The 22,468-nt window shown below is 38.6% G+C and overlaps 1 protein-coding gene across 2 annotated transcripts in view; it reads right to left on the reverse strand.

The window, feature by feature from the left end:
* Positions 1-22,468, reverse strand: part of LOC136878835 (large proline-rich protein BAG6) — a 281,352-nt gene that overhangs the window by 151,059 nt on the left and 107,825 nt on the right. For both annotated transcript variants that reach the window (XM_067152362.2, XM_067152361.2), the window contains exons 8-10: positions 19,846-19,969; positions 9,364-9,552; positions 8,371-8,650 (exon numbers count right to left, since the gene is read on the reverse strand). In XM_067152362.2, the coding sequence (XP_067008463.2) occupies positions 8,371-8,650; positions 9,364-9,552; positions 19,846-19,969 (593 nt within the window). The remainder of the gene's footprint in view (positions 1-8,370; positions 8,651-9,363; positions 9,553-19,845; positions 19,970-22,468) is intronic.

A 22,468-nucleotide genomic window follows, 5' to 3' on the forward strand; every position in this document is an offset into this window, starting at 1 on the left:
GTGGACAGAGACTCAAACTCAGAACCGGCGATGTTCAGTGAAGATACGTCAATCTCCCTCGTCGACGCCATTGATGGGTACCATAACTGAAGAAACCACGTAAATTGGAAGCGACGTTTGATGTAGCAGGATCTCGTAGCACTTTTGCCAAGATTTCCGTGGTTCTTGGAAGTAATGTCGGAACACGGAAAGTTCAATTGGCACTATTGAAAATATTATGGATATTAATCACACACCGTCGTAATACACAGTTTTATTCTGATACTGAATTTACGGCGTAGAATTAACATTCACAGTCCATGCTGCAGAAAACATAGTTTTTATATACACAGTTCATAAGCACTTGAAAACGTGATATATATCACAGTCTTTGAACAAATATTATTAACAGATTAAGGCGATATTATGGTTGTATTCACACCACACTAGTCCGTACTACTTAATATTCCTGTAAAAAATCCTTAATGTTCACTGGATTTTACACAGTGGTGATCGAAAGATCGAGAAAGTGCACAATGAAAATAGTTAATTTATGCCCTGTTCTGGGACGAATATTAAGTAAATACAGCCTTATACAGTTCACTGTAAGGGAAATATGTCTTAGAAGTGGTTTTAAATTACGATTTCAGTTTACCACACGCAATGATTTATGATATTAGCATAGTTTAGAATTATGTTGAAATACTACAGTTCACGGTGTCGTATTTTAGTCAGTGAAATATTGGACACTTCAATTGTTACTTCCTGTTACAGCTTCACCTTTATAATAAACTTGCAAGTATTATATCACGCTAATTCACCTTGAAAAACATCTAGAATCTTACAGTCGTCGCGGCGCAGCAGAAACTTTACGTACGATACGTTCTTTTACTAATACAACAGCATTTGAGTACGGCCACTATTATGTCCTCGCGAATCGCGACGGAACAGACTTTCTACACACACTGTGCACACGACTCTGTACACGGGATTGCACTGACTATGGCCTTGGCCCAGTTGCCTATATATACATGTCAGGCGGGCAGCGCTTGGAATCAGGTGATGAGGGGCAAGTATTTCTCCCAAACTTTAACTTGTCATATCTCAGAAACCACTGGACTGATTGATTTCAAATTTGCAGGGTTTTACTTCCAGAACATTAGCTATAATTCAGCGTTGGTCTCGTGTTAATCGGTCCAGGCGTTAAAAAGTTCGTAAAAATACAATCGAGAAACTTCGGTAGGGGAAGTAAGCTTCAGGCGGCGGTGACGTCACTTGACCTTGCTTGACTCGCTTTCTCCCTCGTGTCGTGCAGTAGGTACGAGAACATTCTCTCACACAGCTGTTCATGCAGCGGAACTGAATTGTATGCTATAAAATAAAGTTTATTATTCATATGTGCCAGGGCCTATGCCTTCCTGGTATATCATATATACGTTATGGTGCAATGTGTACTTCACCGATGTCACAAATGAACGTGATATGGTGTCATGCTTTGAGAATCCATGGAAACGCTTAAAGAAGTTCTGTACTGCAGATATAACACTCCATTTCGCGTGTTTTGAAAGCGATATGGTGTTATTTCACCTTCGTTGGAGTGGAACATCTTTCAAGCTAACTTGTAGCCATCATGGCATCTTGAAGTATACATTCATCTCTTGTTGACGAAGAAAATTAATGTTTTCTCATAAATAGTGATTTTGGAAAGCTATATTTTGATAATGAAGATGGAGAATATCTATCTGGTGATAATGAACTACAAGAAAGTGCGACACAAAGTAATAATGATGAGTCTCATGTGGAACTGTCACCCCTTCCTCAGATGAATTATGTTTTCCCCAAATGTAAATGATTTTGATATTACCAGTTCTTGGATCAAGAATTTTGTATTATATTTCAGTAATAGTATCACCGAGCGGAGTAGCCGCGCGTATTAACATGCTACGGCTATGGAGCCAAGCTCTGTACTTGGCAGGTGAGTGGGTTCGAACCTCACCGTCAGCTGTCCTGATAATTTATTTTTTCTTTTCTTTGTGGTTTCCCTTTTGCACTCCCAAGGAAATGCTGGGACAGGTCCTATTCATAAGCCACAGCCAATTCCTTCCACTTCTGTACCCAGTTTCATTCACCAATCATACATTTCATGTTCATGATCTCAACTGAGGATTGCATTGGGAAGGACATCCAGTCCTAAAAATATGGTGTAAAATATAATCTCACTTCATCCCCGACATCGAATGGGGCTGCAGGGCTACGGGGACGATACACATTCCATTAATAGTATCAGTAAATATGTATCTGTCAAAGTGCTTCTTCCTTAAAAAAAAAAAAAAACCCGGCCCACAGGGCTCGGCTGGTCATCAAAACTCGGCAGTGAAAACGTTAATTTTAGGTGCTAACATATGAACAAAACACTCAAATTTCAACCAGGTAAATGACCTTGCAGTTAATTAAAATGCTTCAGAATGTCACATGCATGATATATTTATAAATACCCCTTGCTTTTATTTGTTTCAACTTTTGGCTGTAAAATATGGGCCAAACTCTCAAATTCCAACCAGGTAAATGACCTTGCCGTTAATGTAAAAATGGTTTAAAAAAAAAATTCTCTAACATTAAAATTAATTAATTAAAACTCCTTTATTTTACTTTTTGTATCACAGATGAATGATATTAATGATATTACTAACTTTTCTGCCTACCCTGTCGTGTAACAACAATCTGCTGAAAAAACACACAGGACAGGTTACACCAAGCGCATCAATAATACCCAGTTAAGAGGTTAAGAAGACTGTTGATTCATCATATCATATGAGATTAATAACCTTAACAGTCATACAGCATTACATTCTAACTTAACCTCCACTAGGAGTGATCTAAAACACATTTCTTCATCATATCTGAAGATTAAGCTGTTCATGTTCTAATTAACACTTTACACCTTCAATCAGTATGGGGCACCTTTAACCAGGTTCCATTTAACACAGCAAAAAAGTGTTTATATAGAATTTATAACATGCAACTTGATATCACAGTTTTAGCCATGGACATTCTTAAAAGTTATAAATAAGGACTGATTGTAAAGATTAAAAAGGATTTTATTGTGAGTGTGTTGTAACAACAGTCATCCTACTCTTTCATCTTTTAGATGTGTTTTAGTACAAAAATGTTAAAGAAGTACCTACAACAAGTATCCTCAACTTTATGATATGTACTTTTCTCTTCAATACTTCAGTTAAAAACAATCAGGATCCTGATTTTTATCCTACACGTATGAGATTAAGGCTGATGATGCCCATATAATGGGCTAAACATGTCCCTGTAATTAATATGACAAGACATAATTCTTTATCACAAGAACTCACTTTGTACTGAATAGGTGGAAATTAATAAACACATGTAACATTCTTTGTCTTAATAAGGGGATTTTATGTTGCATAACCACAGGTACAGTGAAAGTGTAATGAGAAGAGAGCATTAAAAGAGGTAAAAAAAACATGAGAGAACAAATATGAAAACTTATTCCGCTGGGACTTACAACATAATAGTGCACTGAAAAGTGTTAAGAACAACAAATATGAAAACATTTGAACAGGGCCCACAAAAATATCAAATATCAAAATATCAGATCACACTCTTTCTTAAACAAATGCTAGAGAAAGCCTTTTATTTCAGACCAGTGGGTTATTACACATTTTTCTGGTGACACACTTAGACAATGAATTGGAGGTTATACACGGCCATGTGCAACTGCAACAGAATGACTCTGGCCACCATTTTGAATCAAACTAAACTTCGAACGATCGTACTAAGCAGTAATAGCGAAAATTCGTAACGCGACGAGTGAGATATTTTTATATAGATTTAATACGATGAGAATCAGGACTTCAAATTTACGACATACTAAGCGGGAAAACATGTTAATGAGGAATGCACTAATGAGGTTTCTCTGTGTATATACATATATATACTACTTTCTGTCATCTTAATACTATAGTTTTGCATGTTAAAGTCATACAATATATAAATTCACGGGGGAAGGGCTGGACTGATGGGTCTGTAGAGGGGGCATTGACAGTGCCTACTGGAAATGGGGGAAGAATAATAGTCATAATGCTGGTAGGTCTCAAGGTTTTGTGCCTAACTGCCTTTACATGTTGAGGTCCAAGAAGATGGGAGACTATCATCAGATGAACTGCACAGCCTTTCAGAAATGGTATGAAGAATGACTGCTGTGTAACTTGCCTGAGAAGAGTGTAATGATAATGGACAACTATCATTCAGTCATTCTTGACAAAACTCCAACAGCTGCAATAAAATGTGATTTAATCAAATGGTTGAAGGATCACAGCATTCCTGCCAGAGATGACATGCTAAAAGGACTAAAAGGAGAATTAACGCATCGTGTGAAGAGAAACAAGCCCCCCCCGTTTACGTGGTGAATGACAGACAGGAGGTATGGGCATGAAGTGTGATCCCCCCCCACCTCCACTACCACTTTAATGCAATTGAACTGATTTGGGCTCAACTTAAAGATTACGTCACCACTAACAACAAAATTTTATCACTTGCGGAAGTTAAGACTGCTTTCAGAAGCTGAGAACCGTGTAAGTGCGGAAGACTGGAAGAAAGTCCTTTACTGCATCAAAAACAAAATTAATGATGCTCGGGGGAAAGAGGGTATTGTGGAAGAATATGTAGAAAATGTTATTTCATTAAAATCAAGTGGGAGCAAGAGTTGGACTGATGATGACTGGGGCAGTAGTGACTTTAATATAAGTGGTGTGTTCCCTTTATAAATTATTTTATTCTGTGTTTCGACTATAAGGATACGGCTATCAGAATCGCTAATGGTGAGTGGAAATTTCATCAATATTTAATTAACTTGAGTGTTTATTAATGCTGTATCTCACATTGTTAACCAAAGTGCATTGTTATTCACATTAGAATTCACCTTTCCATGAACTGTTAAGAGTTCATTTTTATACTGTGCCTTGTTATTCTTATCCTACGTATGTAATTATACTCAATAGTTGTATTATTCCCGTTTTATAACATGCATTTTATTCTCTGGTATTTTACTTCTTAACACATTGCGGACCGGGTGCCGTTCGCCCCATGCACAGCCCTGTTCCCGGCCACTTTCTAACTACCTCTAAGCTGGAGTGCATGCATACAAATAAACTGTCAGAACTTCAATAGCTTTTGAAGGACTATTGTGTATTTTTCTATTGGCCTTCCTGAATAATTGTTGAAATGCAGGGTATTTCTTGAAATCTATTTCGGCTCATAGTTTTCGGAAATATTGGTCTTTTTATTAGGGGATTGGTTGGCCAGTAATCTTTCAGACATGATTTCTTCACCTGCCGTATCAATATACACAGAGGATTAATATTTTAATTTCCCTGCTAGTGACATTAGTCCACTTTAGTGTTTTAGGGGATAAGTTATGAGAATGTGATTTCTGCTCATAGTGTAAGTTTGTCTTTTCAGCTACATACTGAAAAAATTCCTCACCAAACATAAGTCCTGCTACTTGTCGTATGTTTCCAGATTCATTAGGCCATAACTTTATACCAGGAGCACCTACAAAATCCTCTAACCTAGGTTCACTGTTGTCCATAACCCAGTCGTCATAAAACACTGCATTATTTACAATATTTAGAATATTTACACCCGTAACACAAATATAACTTACGACTCGTTCTGCGCTACGCGAGTTCCACACCTTGCCTCGTCATCACTTGAAACATTTCCGTTAGAAGATATTTCATCGTCGAACTCTAAATACTCAGCATCACTTAATATTCAGAGCCTGTATCAGCACATAATTCGCGAATAATTTCATCTTTGTGTAAACACGTGCGATCGCTAGGCGCTGCCATCTTGCATGGCTCTTCGAACTTTGTAAACATGTTGTCAAGAAATGCAAAGAAACTCTACGATATGAAGAATACTCGAAAACAAATGCGACTATCGATTGTGTAGAACCATACGTAACAGAGTTCTATCACCCTTGACCTCCAAATAGTTCCCGTACATCTCAAAAGATAGCACTAAAGTTCAGTCTGCTGAGTCTGCTGCTAACACGAGATAACTCGGGACCGGTCCGCAACGCTCGGCTAGGCAAACACGAGTTTTCTCGGGACCGGTCCGCAATGTGTTAATACAGTGTGTGAATTTGGTTATGTTTTATCTCACATTCTTCTCATCCAAGGTACGTTATTTCATATTTTATAACAAAAATTTTATTCTGTACCAGAGGACGGTTTAGTGCAGTTCTGTTCTAGCACTGTGTTGTGTATCAGCTGATCACTCTCGTGAGCAAATTGGTGACACCGCTCCGACTTCAAGTGAAGTGACAAGTCAAATTTGAAGATCCCCCAACTGTAATCAAGTTAAAGCCCCAGTATTTGGCTTGTGTGAAAAGGGAAATAACGAAGAAGAATCTTTAGAGCTGCTAAAAGTAAAGTTCAAACCCACATCTCCCAAATGCAACCTAACAGCTGCACGGTCCAAAATAGGCAGCCAACAATCTCAGTAGCTATGCAAGAGTAACATTCTAAAAAAAAAAAAAAAAAAACTGAAAACTTCCTACTTACAAAACAAATTCCTACTTATTTACAAAATAGTTTACCACTGTATTTACAGCTAATGCAGATACAGATTAAAATAATGTAAAATGCACTACTGAAACATGTATAAATAAACTAATTCACATGAAATACACTACCTGATCAAAAGTATTTGGACACCCCTATGTAATGCAGAATTGAACCTTAGATATCATGAGAGGTGGACCTGCCAGTATACAAGGAATGAAATTCATATTTCAAGTTCTGAATTGACTGTAGTATCTAAGTCTCATACTTTAGTATAAAAGGAGGTGTGGAGTATTGTGTTATCAGTAAAAAAGCAGTAACAACAGAATGGATCAGTCAGGAGAGCTCAGAGATTTTAAACGTGGACTAGTCATTGGATGTCACCTGAGTAACAAATCCATCGGGGACATTTTAACCCTTCTAAAGCTGCCAAAGTAGACTGCTGGTGACTTAATTGTGAAATGAAAATGTGAAGGAACAACTGCAGTTAAACAGACCTCATTTAATGATGGACAGGAACCATCGAGCATTAGGGCAGGTGGTTGTAAAAAATTGCATGAAATTAGCGGAAGGAATCACTACCAATAGTTCCAATGACTGCGAGTCGGGACTCTGAGCTGTGGCTCATAACCCAAACATTTCTGTAGTCAATGCTAAGAGACGCCACTGGACAGTGGAGCACTGGAAAAGACAGATTTGGAGTGATGAATCACGCTATATCCTGTGGCAATCCGATGGAAGTGTCCTGTGGCAATCCGATGTAAGTGTAACACGTTACCTGCAATCATGTGTAGTACTACCAGTAAAGTATGGAGGAGGTGGTGTTATGGTAGAGCGGTGCTTTCGTGGTTAGGCGTGATCCCTTTGGAAGGATATTAACATATTTCAAACAATTGTGTACTGCATACAGGAGAGGACTAGTTTGGAGACAAGGATCGATTGTACCAGCATGACAACGCACCCAGTGTCCGACTCGTTGGCTGAATGGTCAGCGTACTGGCCTTTGGTTCAGAAGGTCTCGGGTTCGATTCCTGGCCGGGTCGGGGATTTTAACCTTAATTGGTTAATTCCAATGGCTCGGGGGCTGGGTGTGTGTGGCGTATTCAACATTAGAAATCATCCTAGGTAGCGCCCTCATCTTCATCTTCGCAGACATGCAGGTCGCCTAATAGGCCGTCTACTAGAAAAAGACCTGCACCAGGCCTCTCCGGAGGCCATACGCCATTATTATTATTATTATTATTATTATTATTATTATTATTATTATTATTATTATTATTATTATTATTAAGGCACCCAGTCATAAAGCTGCATCTGTGAGGCAATGGTTTGTGAAATGGGCTGGCCTGGCCAGAGTCCCAACCTGAATCCAATGGAATGCCTTTGGGACGAGTTAGAAAGTCGACTTCATTCCAGACCCCAGCGTCCTACATCATTACCTTCTCCAGTTTCGGCTCTTGAGAAAGAATGGGCTGCAATTCCTTCACAAACATTCAGACATGAAAGTGTCTCCAGTAGGGACAAAGCTGTCATAAAGGCGAAGCGTGGACCCACCCCATACATTCACACAGTTCACTGAAAGTGTCTCCAGCAGGGACAAAACTGCCATAAAGGCGAAGTGTGGACTCACCCCATACTAAAGTCCAATAACAGGGAACATGACAAAGGTAAAGTCTAAGTGCAATTTCAGATAGGTGTCTGGATACTTTTTATCAGGTAGTGTATCCTGTGAAGCTTATCAATTAAGCTTTCTTGAATTTCATAATTGATCAAACTGCTCCAGCATTACCTTGCCCATTTCCCAGTTGCACCTGAGACCGCTGTTCTTGTTGAGTCGTTTGGACTTGACTTTCAGCTGGCGTATTGGATGGAGTAGTAGGAGAAGTAGTAGAAGCAGCAGCAACTGGGGTAACAGCTGTACTAGAAGCTGTTGAACCTACCCCAGCTTCAGTTGCAGTTTCTGTAGCAGAGACTGAACCATTGGTTGCTCCTCGAGTAGAGTTTTCCTGGTCAGAGGTGTTACTACTGTTGTTGGAATTTCCTCGATTTGCCATTAGATTTATCTGTGCCTGTAAAGTCAAAAAGTCAGAACATCTTCCCTTGTAATGCATGGTAAACATGCAAAATACAACCGAGTCTGGTTAGCATGTCTTCCTAGTTAGTACATAACTTTTCTCAAGTCCCAATCCCTATCCTATTGAATTTATATTTAACAAGCATAGTGCATCTTAATTTATCAATACATTATTACCATTATCAATTATGAAAAAAATGAAAGGTAAGCAATATACAAATGCAGAAAGTTTTAAAATTATCATTAACTGAGGCATGAGAAGTGGAGATATTGAATGGATGGTGAACTACTCTACATCCACCTTAAAAATGAGACAGTCACTGTAAAAATGGATTACATAGGTTGAAGCCAAATTATATAAATCTGACTAGTGATTCCTATAAGAGCAAGCAGAGGAATTGTCTGAGATAAGGGCAAAAGAGAGAAAAAGAAAAAAAAATCATGGGTACCTTCCTGATGTGGAATATTTAAAAAAAAATCTTATATGCAAAAGAAAAATGAAGTTCTGATTAAAATAACTCTTTGTATAAAGAACAGATAATTACTGTAATTCTGAATGGAAATATCCTTAGGAACATAGAATTTGCATAACAAATATAGGTTTATAATAGTTCTGGAACATTTCATTGAGGTTTATTTGAATGTCCTGAAGTATTTAATTCTGATCTGGTGTATTTCAGTACACAGAAACAATTATCTCTAACATACCTGTATAGGAATTCCTGCCTGAAGGACTGCAGAATGTTGAATGAGAACTGGTCGACATCTTAAGGATCGAGGTGGAGGTTGTGAAAAATCACACATTATATCACTCAGGGCATGATAGGCGTGAGACAAATAATGCATGATTTCTGATACCAAGCTGAACACTCGCTGAGATTCTTGGACTGAAGTGGCCTGTAAGACAAAAATGTCTAGATCAGTCATTAATTATACATGTATATGATGATCAAAGCAAACTTACTCAAGAAAGATTCTGAGCAGAACAACAGATTTCAACAATGTTTTCTCTCCACATGTAACATGTAGAAAATTATGGTCAATTAAACACAATACGCCTGTAAACTTTGATTTAAAAAGAAGTTAAAGAGATTACACGGACATTTCACTGGATAATTATGGTACTTAACAGTTTTTGGAGTGTTGATACTGTACATTCCGACAAGATCAAAAAGTACGAGCTACATGCATATGGTAGTTGTGTAAACAAATACAAAATCAGCGGATTACTTTATTCCGATAATTTGTAGCCTAGGGTCCCTTCGTTCATACATTGATTAAAAGTTAATAATTAAATTCCTATAGGACCTATTGTAATAATATTGCAGTCCAAGACCCCCGCATAGTTTTGACACAAATTATTGTAGACAACCTCTTACTTTTCGGCATTTAAGGACACATATTCTCCGTCCTGCATAGTAGGAAAAATAATAGTAATCTACCAGCGGTAAAATTCATATAACTACATTTCAGTTTAGAACTGTAGTGCAGATACAGTATATTTAAATAGTACAGTATCTTACCTGCTATATTCGTGTGTATCTTTGTGAGTGTATCTATCAGAGCATAGTACTAATAATAATTTGTCTAAGCATTTAGCTTTGTTGGTAATCTTTGAGTACAGTAGTTCGTGCAAATTTCGAACTTGCAATGTAAAATTCTGTTTGTGCTTAGTAGTGACATATGGTACCGGTATTGTAATTAGGATACATCTGAACGTAGTTTAAAATTATTGTACTGTACTGTACAGTAGTATACAAGTAATATCGTATTAGAAATTATTGTAAATTTTTTGTGTAGTATAGTAGAAGTTTCTGTAGAAACTCTCTAAAATTCTGTTGTAATAAGGATAGGCTTAACTGCAGTATAGAATTGTGTAATTTTTGTGTATTCCTTTCGATATTCCGTAATTAACAGTAGTTTTTATCTATTAGGGTGTTGTAGGATAAAAATAGAATACGACTAAGTAGTATTATAGTGTAGTAGTATATTAATTACTTAATTGTCATGTGATCTTTGCGTACTATCCTAGACAATATTTCTTTTTGTTCATTTTTTTTGCACAAAACAAGTTATTTTATTTTTCCTTTTCTTTTCATTTTTTCCGTAAAGAATGGGTAAAGAGTGCAAGTGTAGGAACTGTGGGTGTGGCGAGGCATTGAGGGGTATGAGGGAGGAGTTGGAGAGTTTGAGGGAGATAATTAGGATTCTCACAGAAGAAAGGAAGGTAGGCCTCCCTCAAACAATGTACAGGTTACAGCAGGTGTAAAAGAGGGATGGGAAGGAAAGGGGGGAACTGTAGAAAACAGGTGGTCTAATGTTCTAAGGGGAAGGAGATTGCAGGCTAAGGGATCTATTCAGGATCAGAATTCAGAACAGGTGCCCGTCAGAAATCAGTACGAGCCACTCCAGGTAGAGCAACAGAGAGAAGATGAGGAACAGGGAACTGTTGCTGAGATGTGTGGAAGTAGGAGGAAGGGAAAAGGTAGGAAAGGGAAATGTAGAGTAGAGGTTAGGAAAAGAGGTGGAACAGGGTCATGGGAGGGAGAATAGGGAGGAGGAAGTAGCTTCTGCAGCTATCAGGAAAGATAGGGCTGACCAGGAAGGGAGGGGATCAAAGGAGGTGGGTAGGGTTGAGGCTCTGGTCATGGGGGATTCCACTGTTAGACATGTGAGGAAAGTGTGTGGAGGAAAGGGAACCAGGGCAGAGTGTTATCCAGGAATTAGGTTGAGGCAGATGCTGAGAAAAGTAGAAGATAAGGAGGAGGGGAAGGAGAAAGTGGTAGTGTTTCACGTTGGTACCAACAACGTAAGGCAAGCTAATATAAGTACCACATAGTTGGGGATGTGTGGGATCTGGTAAATGCAGCACCGGTAAAGTTTAAGGAAGCTGAGATTGTTATCAGTGGAATACTGTGTAGGAGGAATACTGACTGGAGGGTGATTGAGGATTTAAACGAGACTATGGAATGGGTATAAAAAGATGTACAGACTTTCTAATTCATTCGTAAGTTTTCCTTTGCCTATGCATTTTAGAATAGAGAGATCCTTTTCAATAAATGTAATCGGGTGTCCTGTTTCACTTATGTGTGAGCCCATCCTTCTCCCCGCCTCCGTGTCCTTCACTGCCTCAGCCACACCGTTATAATTAGGGAGCGAATTTTTATGTAATTACATATTTTTCTTGCGTAAGTTTTAACGCAAGTTACGAAGTTCATTATTCCTATTGTGCATCCCCAAGTGTAAAAACTGAATCTTATTTCACATAAAAACACATATTTTCACAATTTTTTATGTAAATACATATTTTAAAAAATCTATAATAAGCACATAAATCGCCAATATTTGTTGATCAATAAAATTTAAAATGCTTCTGTGTTATAAAACAATGCTCATATTTTCATTTTACGATTACAGTATTGTTTTTAACAGTGTATTTAACATAATGTATCTGAATGTTTCGGCTATTTATGGACTTCCCTCCATAAGTTCTAAAACTTGCTGGTCACTGGCTACGTCGTTACATTTAGGAAGCGATTTGATTTGCTGCACAAGATGTTTCCTTGCATGATGTCATTCCAACTCTTATGAGTCAGCCCTCTCGGGTTTTGTTTATAGAATATCAGCGAAAGGCAATCACGCAGAGATAAGGAGACGTAATTCCGTTACGACATGGGAGACTCGGAAGAATATTGCCCCACCATTAGGTAGTGGAATTTCATCACTCCTAAGAGTAAGGTTAGCTGTTCGGGTCCATATATCATTCCCGTAGTCGTGTGATTTTGTATGGATTTATAAGAAATATTTCCTTCAGTGTCCGCTGCTATTCTTTTTATTGAAACAGTGATTCACCGTAAATGCGTGTGTCGTAACCTGCAAAATAATGCCAAAAGAGAAGTCGAGCACACGGTCGCGTCTTCAACAATATGTAGTGGAATTTAAAAGCATTTTCACTACCGATGGTAAAGTATTATTTTACCAACCTGTGGTAAAACAATACGTGCAAATCAACGTTCTCAAGTAATCCAGCATTTGTCTGGAAATAAGCATACTGCGGCTGCTTCGCCTGTGCGTTCGCGACAATTACTAATAGCTGAACCAGCTACTTCAAATGCAGGCCCATCTAAATATTCCCAGTATTATTTAGATATGTGCAGAGCATTTGTTTGCGCCGACATTCCTCTTGGTAAAATAAATAATCCGGGACTGAGAAATTTCCTAACAAAGTACATTAATTTTGAGCCTCCAGACGAATCCACATTAAGGAAAAACTATCTCCCAAAATGTTACGAAGAAACTTTACAGATAATTCGGGCAGTATGTGATAGCGAAAAACTGTGGGTGAGCATTGAAACCACTGATTCAAGTGGCAGAAAAGTAGGAAATGTTGTAGTAGGTGTGTTGAAGAATGACAAAACTGCTTGCGAACATTCTTATTTGCTAGCGTGTAAAGAAATGCTTGCTGAAAACCACATCACTGTAGCTAGGTTATTCAATGAAGCCATGCACTTACTTTGGCCCAAAGGTATAAAATACGACCATGTATTGCTTTTCCTTACTGACAGTGCAGCTTACATGAAAAAGGCAGCCGAAGGCCTTTCTGTGAGCTTTCCGAAAATGATACACGTAACTTGCGTTGTTCATGCTCTACACAGGTTATGTGAAACTGTGCGGGCTCAGTATCCTCAAGTGGATAAATTAGTGTCTAATGGCAAAAAAGTCTTCGTAAAAGCACCCTCAAGAATCGATCTCTTTAAAGAGAAAAACCCGGATCTTGCGCTTCCTCCTCTGCCTATTGTTACGCGGTGGGGTACCTGGCTTAGCGCTGTGGTATACTACGCAGACAATTTCGAAAGTTTTGCATCCGTTGTGAACGCGCTACATAAAAACGACGCGTCATCAATTGAGATTCTTCAAGAGATACTAAAAGACAGCTCTTTGAAAAATGATTTGGCATTTATATCTGCGAATCTAAGCTTCTTGTGTAAAACTATAGACATACTTGAAAAATCCATTAACCTGTTGTCCGAAACAGTGAAGGAATTGCGTGCTGTTGAAAATAAATTAGATTCACTCCCGGCTTCGCAGATACAGGGACTGTTAAAGGTCCAATATCAAAATTTGTTCAGGAAAAACAGAGGATTTCAAACAATGTGCCAAATTTCTAATGTATTAGAGGGTGCTCATGTTGGTGAAATTGATGGCGTTATTGTTGGTGACATTCCTCTCTTTAACTAGGCTCGTCTGACTTCCTGTGATGTGGAGTGATCGTTTTCGCAGTATAAGGCGTTCTTTAGAGATAATCGGCATGCATTTGTGATGGACAATTTGGAGATGACCTTTGTTGTTCACTGCAATTCTGAGACTACAGTACTTCCAGCAACCATTATTCCAGCGTGTGATGGGTGAGTACGAACTGGTACTATTTTTTCAAAGATGATAGGTTGCTTTTGTCATATTTAAGCAAATCATTACCTTTAAAAAATAACCATTCATAATATCTACTCCGGAATATCAAAAATTAATATACCATACAGCACGTTTCCATACACAGACATCATTTTGCCTTAAGGAGCACGTTTGGTAGCACCATATTCTAATACAAAACATTATACTTATTTACTTCTTGAGCGCGAGTAGTTATGTGATATTTAAAGGAAAATAATTTCAATTTTATCACATATTTTAAAGTTTGTCAGCACATAAAAAATAAATATTTTTCACATTTTTAGCACATAAAAATCCGCTCCCTAGTTATAATACTAGAAGTAGAAAGGTCAATCAAGCTAGCGCTGCTGGAACAGTCGGACGTACTCAACACGTACCGTACGAGTAATTATTGCCTTAGGCATTTTTGACGTATGGGGAGTCTTATGCACAATACCATTTAACTAGCTCTCTCTAACATTTTGTTTCAGGTAAAACTAGATCACTTCTTCGAATAAATATTTCAACAGGGATAATAATACCCACTTGACCGTCTTTTGGATCCAATTGATTACCGGACTAAGATAAATAAACACTGACATCAGCTAGCTTTGACACCTCAACATTTAACATTAGCACCGTCTCCTACCAGAAGTTCCATCTACTTTTCTACGACTTTATGATAAATCAACCGTATATATTTTAACACATCTGATACGTTCACACTTCTATTTTAAATAACTGACATAGATCTTACTATCGTGAAATGTTATGGGAGTGGAACAAATATCCCCCATGCATGATTGTGCTTTTACACTCAAGGCCATCATAGTCCTAATGGTATATAGAAAGAGAATCGATTTTGGTTTTAAACGCACAAATATTCGAGATTAACCATGTTATAATCTTCAAAACTGTTAATTCACAGTGTTTTTAACATACTTTCTGACCATTATCCTCATTTTAGATTATATAGTATAACATTTTAATAGATCACTGCTCAACATTTTATTCTATAGTTTATAAGATGAGAAAGATCCCATATCCAATATAAGATTGATATAGGCTGATGATGCCCGTAAAAAGGGTGAAACATGTACCTATGACTTAAGTATTATGTGTAAATTTTAACCTCATGAAATAGTGGATTGTTATGTATTGTACTGAACAGGTGGATCTAAAAATATTATTATATTTGTGATATACGTCATCTTCAATACGGAACCAAAATGAGAATAGTTACTTGTAACTGGAGTGTGTATCGTAGAGATAGGATAGGAATGGTAGGAGGGGGAGTATTCATTCTGGTGAAAGAATTTGTAAGCTATGAAAAAGTTAAAGATGAGAATCATGAAATTCTAGGTGTAAGGCTCATTTCTAAAGATAATAGGCAACTTGATGTCTTTGGAGTGTACAGACCAGGAAAGGGTAGTGCTGACACGGATTCAAATTATTTGATAAAATAATCAGCTATGTGGGAAACGACATGGAAAGGAATGCGATTGTTGGGGAAGATCTTAATTTACCAAATGTCAATTGGGAAGGAAATGCGAACGACAGGAAGCATGACCAACAAATGGCAAATAATCTAATATGGGAAGGACAATTGATTCAGAAAGTAACAGAACCAACTAGAGGGAAAAATATCCTGGCTGATAAAACCAGATAAGCTCTATATAGAAACCAAAGTAACAGATGATATTAGTGATCACGAAGCTGTTTTTGTCGTAGTTAAAAATAAATGTGATAGAAAGGAAGGTTTTAAAAGTAGGACTATTAGGCAGTACCATATGGCTGATAAAGAAGGCATGAGGCAGTTTTTAAAAAGTAATTATGATTGGTGGAAAACGGTAAATAAGAATGTAAAAGGACTCTTGGGATGGGTTTAAAGAAATTGTCGAGGAATGTGAAAACAGCACTGATCTCTATACCTGGATGGCTGGTAGCTTGGGTAGCAGTAAGCCGAATAGAAGATGACTGGCGTAGTAAGATGGCAGCGAGTGCATGGTGCAATAGACCACGAGGAGCGCGCTTGCTTTGTTTATAGTTCAGTGACGCCAGGTCTCTTGATTGTAGTTCCACGAGTGTTCTGTGCTGTGTTATTGCAAAGTAAATAGTAGTGTATTTTACGAATTTAGGTTCGTTGCCTTTTAGTATACTTGTGGATTACAAGATTCAATTTAAATATGTATGTGTTTATCTGAAATATGAATGAAGAAACATTCTACGGGGTATTAACATACCGCAGTGTTCAGCTTATGGATGTACAAACAGAACCGATAAGCAGAAGTAGAAATCATTTCATCGGGGAGTTTTATACTGTACATAAGAATCTTCCTAGGGTAGTGTTTTGAGTTTTAGGTTTATTGTATCTTATTTCACATATTCCGGGAGCAAAATGGCAATTAATTTTTGTAGGTTTCCTTTCTCCAGACCCGAACTTCTGAGATCATGGATTAGGAGTATCAGGCGGGAGAATTGGGAGCCTTCTAAAACAGCTGTTCTCTGCTCGGATCACTTAGAGGAAGACTGTTTTGATAGAAATGGACAAACTGTACACCTTAGAAGTAATGTACAGCCAACTGTTTTCAATTTTACTGAACATTAACTGCAAGTAAAGATTTGCTTATTTTTTTTTTTTATTTCTCATAATTAAACTGATGGTTTCGATGAAATAATTGACGTGACCTTATAACAATCTTAGAAAATGAAGTCTGGAGGAATTCTAGACCTTATTTACATTAGTAATAATTGTGGGTTTCAGACACTGGAGTTGTGGGAGAAGGGAGAGTGTGGTGGGTGTTTGAGGCTATCCCATTATACTATTCGTGGTATTTGGGACTCTTAACTGGTGTTACATATTTCTGATGATGACTATCAATATCGCATTGCTAGCTGAATTTAATTAAAGAGGTCCGTAATAGTAAATTAAGCTGCAGGTAATGTGATATATTGACAAGTTTTGAATATTTGCTGGTTTTATAAATGTGTACATTTGCTTCAATATTATTTTAATTTAATAATATGCGCGTTATTTCATGGAAACAGGAAACAGAAATTCATTATCAAGCACCGATTACGATATGTCGAATCCAGGCCTGTATAGTGAGCTACGTTTATAGGTATATCATTTTAAGAATGCATAATTTCGTGGCATACATGTATACAATTTACAGCAATGTTTCCAGAAACTGATTTTCACTCGTATTGTGTTACCGATCGCTAATTGCATGTATTCAGCACCTATGTTAATATTTGTCGGCCGTTATTATATTATCCCGGAGATTTACTGACCTCGGAATGACGTGTCAGTGATCCCAATGTCCTTATGCTTTGAGTGAACATGTGTCTATATTTTTAATTATTCCAATGCGCCATTAAATGCGAATTAAAATTGACTATATTATCATTGCTTCCCCATAAGGAGAGCTCTAGGTTGGGTACGCCAACATGGCGAACCGCGCGTTCAACTTGGCGTACTTTCTCCTGCAGCGGAGACCTGCCATCAGCGATCCATGTACAGATATCAGTGGAAAACAGGCTTGTACCTTTAAAGGTGGTAAGGAATGATAAAGACCCACCTTATTATAATACAGAAATAAAGAGACTAAGAAGGAGGTGCAGACTGGAAAGAAATATGAGTTAGAAATGGCTTTGGAAGTAAGGAGAAATTGAAGGAACTTACTAGGAAATTGAATCTAGCAATGAAGGCAGCTAAGGATAACATGATGGCAAGCATAATTGGCAGTCATACAAATTTTAGTGAAAAATGGAAGGGTATGTACAGGTACTTTAAGGCAGAAACAGGTTCCAAGGAGGACATTTCAGGAATAATTAATGAACGAGAGTGTGTATGTGAGGATTTTCAAAAGTATTCAGTCCACAGCATGTATTGTTGGTTACAAGGAAAAGGTCCAGATAGAGGAGGTGACTAATGCTAAAGAAGTATTAAAATTTACATATGATAACAATGATATTTACAATAAGATACTTAAGTTGAAAAGCAGCTGAAATTGGGTTGGGATATAGTACCATATATGAAGTACTTATTTGATTATTGTTTGGTTGAAGGAGCTATACCAAATGAACAGAGAGTTGCTATAGTAGCCCTTGTGTATAAAGGAAAGGGTGATAGACATGAAGCTGATAATTACAGGCCAATAAGTTTGACATGCGTTGCACGTAAGCGTTTGGAAGGCATTTTTTCTGATTATATTAGACATGTTTGCAATATTAATAACTGGTTTAATAGAAGGAAATTCGGTTTTAGGAAAGGTTATTGCACTGAAGCTCAACTTGTAGGATTCCAGCAAGATATAGCAGATATTTTGGATTCTGGAGGTCAAATGGACTGTATCGCGATTGACCTGTCTAAAGCATTTGCTAGGGTGGATCATGGGAGACTACTGGCAAAAATGAGTGCAATTGGACTAGACAAAAGAGTGACTGAATGCAATTGCAACACCCAGAAGGAGTGGTGCTACATTGCTGCAACTGAACATGCAGGACGAGTGTTCGGTTGTGATTTGATAATTACACTTTCAGGTCCCTCTGACTGCAAGTTTGGACAACAATCAAGACAGGATGTGCCCACCACGAGCTGCAATACATTGATGAATTCATCGAGGCATGGAGTCAATAAGGCCCTGAATTGCTTCCTGAGGAATTGTGGCCCATGCTTGCTGCACTGCACGGGTCAGTTGTTCCAGAGTTGTGGGTGTCCGAGGACGGTTGGCCAGTTGTCGACCCATCACGTCCCACACATGCTCAATAGGACAGAGGTCCGGGGATCTGGCGGGCCATTCTAAGGTTGTGATGTCGTGGAGAACTTCTCTGTAGATGTGTGCAGTGTGAACCCGGGCAATGTCCTGTTGAAACATCCCATTAGCAATGTTCGCCATCAGAGGGACAACCACTGGATTGAGTAGACTATCAACGTACTGTCGAGCAGTCATAGTGCCCTCAACAAGCACTAATTGTGATTTCACATTAAAGTCAATAGCTCCCTAGACCATAATGCTTGGTGATGGTCCAGTGTGCCTCTCGACAATAAGATCTGGGCGGCCCCGCTCCCCGTTCGAACCCACTATATCCCGGATGCAACCTCACAGCTGCGCGCCGCTAACCGCACGGCCATCTCTCCTGGTACACTGTGGTTAGATGGTTCAAGTCCCACTGGATGAAAAAAAAGTTCAACACAATAGAGTTGGCTGGCATGGTTTCTAATCACTTGATTGCATGCCAAAAGCCTGGATTAAATTAAAAACATCTTTGCAGTGTTCATGTATAGTGAGGGCATGTCGTCGTTGATAGCGATTAGTCCGTCTGATAGAGATGTAAAGCCTTGAGCTAACACCTTGGTGTTGTTCAACAGGAGTACTCTATGTGCCAGCACTGGGTTTCACTCTCACCCTTCCTACTACCGTATCCAATGTCATTCATTTCATTACATTAACTCCTCTGATGAGGACGACTACAAAAAGGGCATCCGGTCGTAAAAACTCTTATGATGATACATCTCACTTTATACCCGACCCCGCAGAGAAATGGAACAAGGGTTGGTTATACATATGTTAGTACTTCACATAACAAATTTTGAGTGCAGTTAGTCTTGTGTGTTGTAATAAGATTACTTCAAAACTCCTGTTTTTTGAGCAAGTTTCCACGTGTAATTATATATTAGCTTTTGGGCCTGCAAGTTAAAAAAAGGTGCATTTCTCAAATAATTACAGTACAATAAACAACGGATCAGGAAATACTCACGTTAGCTTCATATACAGGATCATCTTGCATAAGCTGATGATACTGTGCCATGAATGGTTGCAAACGTCTATTAACGTTAGCCAGTTCATCCAGAAGCTCAGCCATTCTGTTGGTTCTTGGAGGTCTGTCAGGAAAGAAAGAATAAATTTGAAGCAATAATTAACCTTAAAAAGAGGCGCACACGCATCTGAACTTTCACTGAACGCTAAATATAGGTTAGAAATATTAACATTATGATGTAACAGGCATAAATAAAAAATTTATGGTTCATCCAGAAAGCAATTCCTATTTATCCCTTAACAAAACTTTATTGCACACATAAGTACATGCAGTCAAGCAAGCCCGAGGTTTTATGCGATTCAATATTGCGATCAGAGCCATGTGATGGTGATTATTGTTTTAAGAGGAAGTACAACTAGGCAACCATCCTCTATATAACACTAATCAGAGAGAAAAAATGGAAGGGATCCGACATTTCGAAAAACGAAGAAGATAAGGGCCACGAAGGGCGTGAAAATGAAAGACTCCCTAGGCCTCCATACGTAATACCGTCAGGGTCGGAAAAGAACAAGAGTTGACCAAGGAAGGTCCGATAGGATAGATGAAAGTGAGGAGCCTGGCACACGTAAGTGGAAACAATGCCAAGACTCAGCTAAGGGCCCCGTGGTCGCCAACCCACGCTCCGAAGTTCAGAGCCCCTGGGGTCCCTTTTAGTAGCCTCTTACGACAGGCAGGGGATACCCTGGGTGTTATTATACCACCCCCACCCACAGGGGGCAGAGCCATGTGACCTGCAGTTTTACATTGAATTCCAAATCTCACATGCATGGTCTGTAATATGATCCACGACCAACTATGTGAGAAGCCTGGACTTTCCATGACAGTTGGCACACCAGTTTGGACAGTGATCGTAAGCTAACGCCATGTTTCAAATCCTTGTACTGTAGATGGCATGGTAACCGAGTGGTAACAGCGTGTTTAACTGCACTGTCAAAAGCTATGGCCACCAATGAAATATATCAGGTGCGAAAAGAGATGAATATCAGGCAGGGCAAGGCCTGGGCTATAGGGGAGATGCAGATACTGTTTTCAACCAAAGCTTGTCAGGGTTGTTGCATTGCTGCTGCCATACAGGGAAGAGAATTGTTGTGAATGAACAACACATCCTAAAGCAGGGCCTCTCAAACGCTCAAAATCTCACGTGTGCAGATCGAGGCGCAAGAGCTCCGTGCACTGTGCATCGGTGCCGCTCGGCATGGCTTGGATCAACACTTTGGCTCAACTCAGCCCGGATTTGGAGCGCTACGGCGCAAGTGGGGCAGAGGGAGACAAGCGGAACGAGCGAGACAGGCGTGAGGAAAGAGAAAGTAAGCGCTATTGCTCCAAATCGAGGAGTGGGGGGTCTGCACTCTGGTCAACCAAGCCAAGTCGTCTTTTGCACCGTGCACAGTGCATGCACCCTGAGAAGCCCTGTCCTAGAGCAACAAGCCACATAGTTTGGGACTGTTCACACTTGTTTCAGCTGAACTCTCTAGAAGATTCTTCAAGTGCTAGTATTTTAAGCGTTTCACTTAGTCTTCTGTGAAGTGCATTCTTCAAACAGGAAACAACTGAGAACTTACACAAGACGTGTGTTTTAACATCCAAATCTTCACCTGACTTGCACTGAATTTCAACAACACATGCTTACTTCATAAATTTTATCTGTAATTCATGTCTTGCCTTAACTTGATTTTGATTGATGGTCTCTAGCAAGACTGAAACTAGTTTCATGAACTATACGTAACCTTTTTAACCCTCGAACCATTAGCTGACAATAGATTGGCAGGTGCGCACCTATCTCAACCGCCGCTGACGATAGATCGTCAGGTCTACTTTACCAGTAAATACAGCTAGAAGAAGTTGTGAATACTTCCGTTAGGTTGCAGAATTCATCACACGTTTTCTCCTTGGAATGCGGAATGTTTCGGTGTTAAATACATCCATTTATGGGTGATAACTTTGAAACAAATGAAGGTCGCAATCCGTACAGCATTGAAACGTGTTGATTTTGTTGTGACTTGCTTTCGTTGTTTCCAGTGTGTTATGCACATGCGATGGCAACATTTTTGGATTTAAATGATTGAAGATATTATAACAGAATTAAATGCATCTGTAAATTTAAGGCCTACTGCAGCAGAATGGATAAGTGTTGTGCCACTTGAGATAGGTTATGAACACCCACCGGTTAGAACTCTATCAACTACCGTACTTTTTATCAAATAATTTCTAAAGTATTAACACTATTCACTTAAAATTTGCTGCCTATCATTAGAATTAATTTCTCTACAAAATGTGTATTTTAAAAAGGTTCAGAAAAACTGATTAGTCATTTATATTTGATGTGTAAGTAAAAAATTTTTTGATTTTTTGAGGGGGCATTTAAAGGGGCAGAAAATTTTAAAATAATATTAAATTGAGGGTAAATGCAAACCACTTTTCAAATAGTCCAGTTTATGCTGAATGTTTAAGTGTATTATATGGGCATATTCTGTGAATACTATACGTCTGCCAGAGGGACAAATCAGGGTACTGCAAATGTGTGGTGCACACCCACCGGTTAGAGTTAGTTCAACTATCGGTT

Source organism: Anabrus simplex, chromosome 8 (genome assembly GCF_040414725.1).
Source record: "Anabrus simplex isolate iqAnaSimp1 chromosome 8, ASM4041472v1, whole genome shotgun sequence".
Lineage (NCBI taxonomy): Eukaryota > Metazoa > Arthropoda > Insecta > Orthoptera > Tettigoniidae > Anabrus > Anabrus simplex.